At 43.1% G+C, this 10,705-nt stretch overlaps 1 protein-coding gene across 2 annotated transcripts in view; it reads left to right on the plus strand.

Annotated features, from left to right (window-relative positions):
- abcd2 (ATP-binding cassette, sub-family D (ALD), member 2) overlaps window positions 1-9,946 on the plus strand; it is a 15,442-nt gene extending 5,496 nt beyond the window's left edge. The window contains exons 4-10 of one of the 2 annotated variants that reach the window (XM_076111626.1): window positions 624-786; window positions 1,459-1,553; window positions 2,361-2,506; window positions 3,586-3,731; window positions 4,883-4,967; window positions 5,209-5,334; window positions 5,548-9,946. In XM_076111626.1, the coding sequence (XP_075967741.1) occupies window positions 624-786; window positions 1,459-1,553; window positions 2,361-2,506; window positions 3,586-3,731; window positions 4,883-4,967; window positions 5,209-5,334; window positions 5,548-5,752 (966 nt within the window). In that variant the 3' untranslated portion in view covers window positions 5,753-9,946. The other variant, XM_076111628.1, reaches the window with a different exon arrangement.
- Window positions 9,947-10,705: the final 759 nt, after the last annotated feature.

Raw genomic sequence — 10,705 nt, forward strand, 5'->3', positions numbered from 1 at the left:
CTGTTTCAGCAATATATCCGTCACATTTCGCTAACTATTTCAACCATTTAGCTATCATTTTTAGTCAACTATTACAAAATCTATTCCTTTAAGCTAACTATCTAAACCATCTAGCTATCCATTATTATTAGCTAACTATTTCAACCATTTAGCTATCCATGCTTTTAAGCCAACTGCTTTTAAAATATATATTTGACTTATATATGTCACTTTGGCTAACTATTTCACCCATTATTTTTAGTTATTTCAACAGTTTGTCCATTAAGCTTAGCTAACTATTTGAACTGTTTACTTTTAGCTATCGATATTAAACATTTATCCATTTTAGCCTTAAGCTAACTGCTAACTTGTCTGTTCGCTTGCTAGTTTTCACCAACTCTCAATGGCAACATATACTGTTTAGGTGACTCAATATATGTGTATATATATTTTTTTCTCATATTGTAATGACTATTCAAATGAGTGAATCTACTCAACTGCTTTAACACACACACATACAGTCAGTGAGTTTTTCATCAGCACATGACCGGGACCTGTATCATGGACCTGTATCTGGTCCTATCTCGGGTTGCTCTGACTTTACCCCGCAATAACCTTTGACCCTTCTGTGTTTGTCGGGACAGGTCACAGAGCTGGCGGGCTACACTGCACGGGTCCACGACATGTTCGTGGTGTTTGAGGACGTCCAGAGAGGGGTTTACAAGCGCTCCTCTCTATCAACAGAGACGGGGTCAGAGAAGAAGAGCAAGCCTGAGATGCACATAGACGGACCGCTGGAGATAAAGGGTAGGCCTGATCTGCTGTACGCCCAAACCTCCTTCTGTGTTAACACCAACCGAAAGAGAGAAATAGGTCTTCACCACACACACGCGCACACACGTGCACACACACGCACGTGGTCACTGTTGCTATGTTGGGCAAACTTTTACCACTTCTGCTGTCTGGAGTAGGGGGCGAGCTAGTGGCTTTGGTTGGTTAGTCCCATCGCATTTCACTATCAGGTCTCGCATTTTCCGATACCTTATAGTAAATGAGTCATTACGCCAACACCAACATTAGCAACAGTTTTAAGATACACTTTCTGTCCAAAGTTTAAGCAATAAGCCAAACCCTCTTTCTGGGGCAACTTGCATAAGCAGAAATTCCTAGATATGATATTACACACAATCAACAGTATCGAGGTCAAAGGTTGGAGTCATTGCACATGCATCCTTGTGTAAATGTCCATTTGACCCCAAAAGCAAACTCCTGTTAGAGAGCACAGTTCAGCTAAGAGATAAGTGAAGTGGTAAAGAGATTTTGTTTTTATTTTTAACCTCATAATTCCTACTCTGTAGTATTATCCCATCTATATCCACACGCTTATGGATCAACGGAGTTTAATCCTCAACTTCTGCTCTCCATTCACCGTCATTCTATTTTTCCCTCTCTGTGTCTTTCTCTCTTTTCTCTGTTCAGGTCACGTGATAGACGTGGACAAGGGCATCGTGTGCGAGAACGTCCCAATTATCACGCCGAGTGGGGACGTGGTAGTGTCTAGCCTGAACGTTAAGGTGAGACGGCTCCACCCTCATCTCTTCTGGTCCTCTGTATTCTGAGCATTTCGCTTCATAGCTGCACTCTTTTTCTTATTAAAATGGACTAACGGATTAAAAAAAAGCAACCAACATGGTCATTTAATCTCTAGCACCAAACTCTACTTAACATTACCCATGATGCATTTGCAGGCGCTGTCAGACTCCCCGAGGGTTGTTTCGGTCTATGTGGAGTTTATTAACATTTCTGAAGAGTCCTCTGTGGTCTCGTTAGGAAACCGATGGACCCTTTGGGTTTTAACGATGTCTTGCTCCCCTCACCTTTTGGCTGGGAGGGTATTATGGCGCTTAAAATTACAGATCAACGCTGACAAAACAGTGAAATGTCACACTTTTTTTTAACATTTCCGTTGTCCTTAATCCTAGAGAGGGTATGGCTTTTTAAACTAGCGCTAGCAGCTCATGCTATCAGACCTCAGTGATACTGCACCCGTCTGGTTGTGAGTGCTCATTTGAGGTTTATACAGCTGATGACATTGAGCTGGTAGATGGCAGAGTCTGTGCTAATGCCCACAAGTTTCAGACTATATGTAAGGGTCAATGTTCAGCTGCTCGCTCCTTTTTCCTCATAGTGTAAATATATATATTTAGGATACCTCCCAACAGTTTGATCTGACTTCAAGCTAAAGCTCAGAATGGTTCAAATACAGAGACAAGACAGATAACTGAAATACAGTGTGTTCTCTCCGAGGAGACATTTTGTCTGAGTTATACTGTGGTTTGACTCGCCGTACAGGGCATTAACAGAGTCCCTCTTTATTCCAGGTGGAAGAGGGCATGCACCTGTTGATCACGGGGCCTAACGGCTGTGGGAAAAGCTCTCTGTTCAGGATCCTCAGCGGCTTGTGGCCCGTCTACGGCGGCCGCCTGTACAAACCTTCTCCCCAACATATGTTCTACATTCCTCAGAGGTATACACACACAAACACACACTTTACTTTTTTTTTTATAAATAGCCCACAGCTGTGAGTTGTAACAAAACAACTGTACTGCTTAACTATTGTAATGGTGAGCCCTACAAGTAATCTAAACCATGTAACAAGACCTGTGTGTGTGTGTGTGTGGGGCCGACAAAGAGAAACCAGAGCTCTGGCCACAGTGAAATATTTACCGCCCAGACCAGGCTTCAAGTACTTTCAATTACAACATTTCTTTGTTGTACTTTTCCCGTCATTTGACATTAAGTTGAGCATCATCAGTGTACCAGAATCAGCCATGTGTCCCCACCGTGCATCTCCTGCTCCAGTGGTTTGATCTGAAAGGTAGCTAGAATAAAGTCACTACTGACCTTTTTAGGAATAAAAAAAGTAATGAATGTGGGCTCTGACATTTTATGGACCAACTCGATGAGTGAAAATAATTGTGAATTGCAGCCATAAATAACATGAAGCGTTGAAACGCAACATGTATTGATGACACACAAGGGCAATCGTGGCGTCGATGCTCTTAACGGGTTAAGATGAGCGATTGATCCTCTCCTTAATGTAGCGGGAGGACTAAACTGAACCCATCTTAGACAAACTATCAAATGTAATCTTACCCATGGTCCCTCGGAGCCGCTGACTCGCTCCTGCAGAGCGGTGAATATTTTATACACGGGACGAGACGGCCACCTGGCAGCTGTAAGAGAATCCAACACAGCATCTACAATAGATGCATCAGGAGTGTAATGGGTGTCTTTCTCTCTCAGTTCTTGTTCCTAAACATGTTCCTTTTGTACACACACACACACACGTTGTCAGCTGTGTGGAGCACTTAATGAAATGAGGGGTTTGAAAGGAAACACTCAGTGGATTGTATGTGTGTGTGTGTGTGTGTGTGTGTGTGTGTGTGTGTGTGTGTGTGTGTGTGTGTGTGTGTGTGTGTGTGTGTGTGTGTGTGTGTGTGTGTGTGTGTGTGTGTGTGTGTGTGTGTGTGTGTGTGTGTGTGTGTGTGTGTGTGTGTGTGTGTGTGTGTGTGTGTGTGTGTGTGTGTGTGTGTTTCTCTCCAGGCCATACATGTCCATAGGTTCACTGCGGGACCAGGTGATCTACCCGGACTCGGTGGAGGACATGGCTGCCAGAGGCCTCGCTGACAAGGACCTGGGCACCATCTTGGACATAGTCAACCTCTGCCACATCGTCACCAGAGAAGGAGGTAGGACAGTACTGAAGACACCTCTCCGAGTGTTCTGAGGGAAAAGAGGAGACTGAAGAATTTAGAAAAAACTAAAATAGCTCAGGTAACACTTTCCTAAACCTCCTTAAACTAGACAAGCTAACCATCAGACAAGATAATCACCAACCAGATGAAATAACTAGACCGATGAAGCATCATGGAAGAACCAAACATCATCTAGTACAAATAACCATCAGGCAAATTAAGAAATAATGCGGACAAAATAACCATAAACTAGTCAAAATTGACCAAATAACCACCAGACAAAACTAACAATCAGCTAGACACGATAACTAGACAAAACCATCCGACACATCAGAATCGAGTACTTGACAGCGGGTCAGGTTTTGGCTTCTTCCTCCAGTGTTTGACTTTGAAATCAATAAAATGCTTGCAGAACTTTTCCCCCCTGCACAATTTAGCCGCAGAGCTAAGTGTTTCTGAGATCAAACAAACTAGGTTACGTACGTGCAAAAGCCAGACTCTTGATGCTGTAACACTCGGGCATTACTCGTATTGCCTAAACTCGAGTGTGCGGTTAATTGGCAGCCGCTCTCCTCTCATTACCAAACAAACAGGCCTATTGTTGTGAGCCGACAGCTCCACGAAGCTTAGAGCTGCACACCAGGGTTTAACGTATGAATGGCTGCACTGTGGAAAAAAGGGTCTTGATCGAGCTCACGCATATTGCAGTCACTGGACCGCCCTTCATGGATGTTGCCACACATGCAATATAAGTGCAAAGAATTTCCTGTTCAGTCTTAGAAAGAAACTAAAACAAATGCCACACAGAAAGGTTGTCCGCCGTCTGTCTGCACAGACTGGTTAAACCTTTAAGAAAGCATCATGCCTCTCATGCTGCTCATCTCCTTTGTCATCACTGTTGGTATGACGGCTTCATAGAAGCAGTCTGTATAACCTGTCTGTTAACATTTCGATTATTTATGTAAGAGACCTAATGTCTTCCAGAGTTTTCCCATCATGCTCTAAAATACTGGTTGGGACATCTTCGCCCCTCATATGGATTATGGCAATAGCTGCTCTCAACATCTTTATCCACTGTCTTTAAAGGGACCGCGTTGTGCAGTGAGTGTTTCTCGCGGTTGTGTAACGTCTTCTTTTGTGTTCAGGCTGGGATGCTGAGCTGGACTGGAAGGACGTGTTGTCAGGAGGCGAGAAGCAGAGGATGGGCATGGCGCGCATGTTCTACCACAAGTAAGACCAAGCGGACAGTTTCTCCCCCCCGGAGTCCGGCGCCCGCTACCGGGGTCGAGATTTGACACTCAAGCCTCAGCTGCACGCTTTGTTTATTTCTAGTTAGCAAAAAAGAAAATGTGCATGCTAACACGCTACTTTGCACATGTGGATGATCTCGCTAATCAAACCATAATCTCATTAGTCGCTCACTGGGCGGATAGCACTTATTAAAACAATGCCCCCCCCCCCTGTTTACCAGGCCTATGTATGCGCTGCTGGATGAGTGTACCAGCGCTGTGAGCATCGACGTGGAGGGGAAGATTTTCCAGGCCGCTAAGGACGCCGGCATCTCTCTGCTCTCCATCACACACAGACCCTCCCTGTGGTAAGACACGCCTCACAGATGATCTTTCTAGTCCATTAAATAAAAGAGGAATTGTATTACATTGTCTTCCAGAAATGTGGTGGAGAGAAGCTCAGCTTTTTTTGTGAAATAAGAGTTTTCCTACGATTCGACCCACCGTAAAGTTGTAAACTCGATGTGCACACGCCGGTCCCTCTCTCCACACCTCAAGTCCTTCCTCTTCGCCCCCCCCAGGAAGTACCACACCCACCTGCTCCAGTTCGACGGGGAGGGAGGCTGGCGCTTCGAGCAGCTGGACACGGCGACGCGTCTCTCCCTCACCGAGGAGAAGCAGCGGCTGGAGACCCAGCTGGCCGGCATCCCCGAGATGCAGCATCGCCTCAACGAGCTCTGCAAGATCCTGGGAGACGACTCTGTCCTCAAAACAGCCGAGGAGTGAGAGGAGGGGGAGGGCGGGGGGAGGGGAGGCCCAGAGGGGGTAAAGAGTCAAGGAGAGAGGGGGGGTTCTTTGAGAGACATAGAGGCAATGAAAGAATAAGAAATCTGTCGGGGTTTGTTGGTTTTATCTTCAGGCTTAGTTTCTTTTCTTTTGCTTGTTTAGATTTTCCTCTCTCGCTCCGAGCCTCTCCTGTTGAAGCAGCAGAGGCTCTTCATGCCAGTCTTTCAGCTCTCCTTCCCTCCTCTTCCCTCTTCTTTCCATCCCTCCTTTTGAGAGGTGGAGGGAGGGGAGGAGAGTGAAGTGGATTCACCAGTATTATCCCCTCTTCTTGCGCACATCGGGGCGCATTGCTCGGTCGTAGATTTTAAAAGAAAGTGGTTTTTAGCGCACGTCATTTATTAAGAAAAAGAAAATCCAAATTAACCGAGATAATTTATTTGTTTTGTTTTATAGCACTTTAATCTGCTTTTAGAGGGCTGTTTCCATTTGTTGTGGCAGCTCACAGTGAAATCAGGTGATGGCTGCATTTATTTCGCTGGAAAACTTTTAAATGTAGAAACGCATAACGATGTCCGCAGCAGTATTCCACACCCGGTGTACTGGGTTGTGCAGGATCCACATTTGTCATAATTTTCGATTTTAGTTTTTACTGAACTCAATGTTACCTCTTCGTTTTTTTGAGAGGTCAAAAGAGACTATTTTTTTTTTTTCTGATGTCACGATATGCCTTTGTTTGGTTCTGTGTGTCTAGTCGCAGTACAATCCCTCTCCTTATACGTCATCTCAGCCCTCGTTAGGACCCTCAACCACAGACGTGGGCTCAGTTGCAGACGGCAAAGAAGAAAACCACGGAGCCCACCGCCGGGTCTATTATTAGAGCGATTTAGTGACGCGGCTCTGACCCCAGAATTATAGCTTTCTGGTTTATTAAACAAACACAATTAGCTACGGAGGCCCTCTTCAAAAGAACAGGAGCCAAGAGCAAGCTGACCCCGGTAGTCTATAAATAGTCCCACATGTACTGCACATGGGTGAGCAGGAAGCCATTCAGACTATGTAACTGCCAGATACAAGTTCAAGCATTGGCCACCTGGTGAAGCCCCCCCCCCCCCCCCCCCCTTCTGTGTTGACACAAAACAAACTTGTGCGTCTGCTGTGCGTGCCAGATGCCTGCTGGGAGTCTGCTTTGTCAGCAGTGCTCTGGGTCCTTTTTGGGTGCACATTATGGCAGGATGCTACAGGACAATATGCTAACACGTTATGCTAATTTACTCAATATATAGAATACTCCACATGTTATTATGATGAAATACACAAGGCCTTACTGGGTTTTATTTAATTAGTGTATGACAACATAGGGCTAATATTCAGTAGTAGTACAGTTAGAAGTCAGGCAGGTTCATTTTTGGCCACTTGAGCACGTCGGTTGCCTCATCACTAATGGCGGCATACATCTTTGGCTAAACGCGCAGGAACGGAATGAATTCGATCGGTTTCCCTCATTTAGATCACGTGTTTGTTACCAGCAACTCGTCCGGAGTTGTGATACTGTGAAATCTGCGATTTGTTACATGAGCATCATTTTAGTTCTGATCAACAAAAGTACATCTGTACTGTGTGTTCTCATGTGGTGGTTCTAAGCTGTGGTTGTGGCTGCTTTCACAGACCTGTGTGTGTGTGCGCGCGTGTGTGTGTGTTTTGCCAGATTGTACTGAGGGAAACAGAAGAGAGGATTATGGTTTATGGAGTTTAATTTCTAAGGTTCTGTGCATTGAACTGGGCCTAAAGATACCAAGAAATACAAATTATCACTGCATTTTAAAAGCAAAAAGCACCCCAAAAAATTGCAATTAAATGTGTGTAAGCACTTTTGGACCATGACTATGGTGGAATCTGAATGTATTTGCACCACACGCAGGACTCAATCTGAAGCTTGAGCGACTGCCACGGTGTAATATCGAAGTCATCTCGCTTTTTTTTTTTTTTTTTTTTTTTTTTTTTTTTTTTTTTTTTTCGTTTTTTGGGAACACCACTATTTTGTTATTGGTTGACATAGAACATAGAACGGACAATCAGTCACATCATCCGCAGAGTGCAAACAAGTGCGCTGCTGTGTTTGAAACCACACCTTTGCCTTTGTTATTGTCTGCAGAGAGATGAGTAAATGAGTACCGGTTTCAGGTAAATGCACCTGCGCCAACTGCTTTGTTGTGGAACCCGTGATGTAAATAGTCGAGTGCACACGTCTCCCTCAGGCCTTTTTGTTATTAGTCTGAGCTGGGGCTGCATCCAAAGTGCAACATCTTTGTGCCCCCATTGAGACGTTTGCAACCTCCCCCTTTTTTGGCTTTTAGTGTACAGTTCAAGAAGGACTCGTGTCCATTTGGAAGCAGCCCTGCTCTGCTCAGGATGATGGCTGCTAGGTTAGAGAAGGACAAATATAGATTTTATTCCCCCCCCCCCCCCCACCAAAATGTGACTGAAAAAATAACTAATTAGAAATATAAATTTTAACGCACCTTTAATATCTTAAGGGGTAATAATAACTGGAATGCTCTCTGATGGTCTTGTATTATAATCTGGACTGCAAAAATATTATATTTTTACTTTTATTTCGCCTCGCAAGAGAGCATCACACTGGCAGGCCTTTTTCAACAGCGTTCAGCACTGGAGTTTGTGACCTGACATAAGTTGTCCTAGTCAGTCAGACTCGGTTGACAGGAGGCCGGACGAGCCGCTGAATGACACACGAGTCTGTCTAGTGAGGTCAGCTCAAGAGCAGACGGTGTCTGACATCCATAGGCACGACCGTAGCTTTAATAGTTAAAGAAAAGAGTCAGAAATACAACTAGTTCGTCTTGAGGATGGGATAATGAATGACGAGGTGCCATTTTCCCAGCATGCTTCACGCTTCGGTGAAGCGTGAAGCATGAGATCTTAGATCTTTATCTTTTTTTTCTGCCAAAATTGTGTTTTTTATCTATTTTCTTATGGTTTGAGTTACGCAATAAGGATATTTGGTTACTGCTTGTTCTCTCTAATGATTATTCAAGCTCGGTACTGTACCTGCTTAGCACACCAAACAGACAAAGTTAGAAAACTAGTGAACATGGGGCGAGTTGAACATGTAGCTAGAAGCTAAATAGCCAGATATTTGCCTCATGAGTTGGTTGGTCAACAAATATGCGCTAAAAGAGTATTGGATATTGGATTTACACGACTTCAAAAGGAACGCTAATGTTGCTCTGTGTCTGCTGGATGCGTGGATAGCGTAGGCTGCACATAAGACAGGCCATTGTTTGCTAACAAGTTAGCAATATCAGCTAGTTAGCATTCAGCTTATGCTAGCTTGTTAGTGTAAAGCTAGTTTCTGCTGCCCCCAGGTGGCCAAAAATAGTTATTGCAGGTACAATATTCCCAAAACATAGTTGTCTTTTTCATGTCTGAAGGTGGTTCTGGGCTAACTACAAGATAAAGATCTTTTAACATGGCACCTCATTATTTCTTACCCCGTTCAGGAAGCAGTTCAGATAGCTTACTCAGCAATGAAGTTAGGCCTTCAGTGGCTATACCCCGCAGTGTACTGTAACGACACCCTAACTGACACAACTTTGATACTGAAATGTTCCCCTCCTAGATTCCCTTTTGTAAGTAATCAATTGAATGTATCCATTATGTATGATAAAGCATCTCTTATGGCGGTTATGAAGACAATGAATACATGTGGCCGGGTCATACAGGTTCCCCTCTGGTTCGATAATTGATCATTTTTATAGTTGTGTTGACGGTGCATGTGACATTATTTTATCAGAGCCACGTGGTGGTGTGTGAATTGGGATTTACTGTACATGTGGTGTATGAACTGGGATAATAAGAAGGAAAATGTGACCACGAGTACAGTAGTTCTCAAAGCCGGGGATTACTACACTTTGTAATTACTTACAGAATTACAGTTCTCAATCAAAACTCCCAGACATATAACTATTTTATATTTTTAACTTCTGGAACTTCCTTTCTTTGGATCTCATTGTGCATGTGTAGGAATCCGTATTCTTTAACCTTAGAACCAAGAGAGGTACATCGGCATAAAGGTCATCTGTATAAAAAAAATCATGTGCTAAGGACACTTTATGTTGAAAGATGAAGATGTATTTTCTTGTTAATAAAAACAATACAGTGCAACCTCGAAAGAAATGGGCCTTGTGTGTTTGTTCACCATCAGAATTTACACCATTTTAGGTTTCAGCCCCTTCAAATAAATGACGATGTGCTCAGAGTAGCTACAGGCTTTTATCACATCTGAATGTTTAACATCCATTTTTACTTCTTTTTTTGCATACTAACGCTTAAAAACAGTAGTATACTGCATACAAATAGTATGTAGTATTAAATTGTGACACAGCAATTTAGTAAGTGGTCATCTGCTGGTGAAGAAGACTCATTACATCAATGAGCCCTAAAGTGCAATCACAATAATTGACCACAAGGTGGCAGCCACGTTCCTTTATTTGCATACACCTTCAGTGCGTCATCTTGTCATTTCAATTGGAAATATCAGAAGGACGTTCAAATTGAATTGAATGGCCTGATTTTTTTTGATTTTTTTTTTATGGCTCCAAATTGTAATCTGTGGCAGTAGACAGGATATAATTCTTAAAAGAACAGGCTGCATATTGTCCTTGAAAGATCTGATGTTAAATTTTAAAAATAGATTAAATTAAATAACGAATACAAAAAATTACAAAACAAAGAACTGACCAAAAATGAAATGCCTGAAAAAAAAATTTAAAAAGGTGTGAAGTTGAAAACATTAAGTTGATTAAAGAATATATTTCCCTCACAGAAAAAATAAAAATCAAATAGTATCCATCCATGTCTATTGCTATTATTATTGTTGTTTATTCCCTTGAGTAGTGAGTCAGGTTGCCCCCCTCCCCCTCCATTGGATTGGTA

This window comes from Anarhichas minor, unplaced genomic scaffold (genome assembly GCF_050575085.1).
Source record: "Anarhichas minor isolate MPS153535 unplaced genomic scaffold, ASM5057508v1 ptg000045l, whole genome shotgun sequence".
In the NCBI taxonomy this organism is placed as follows: Eukaryota; Metazoa; Chordata; class Actinopteri; order Perciformes; family Anarhichadidae; genus Anarhichas; species Anarhichas minor.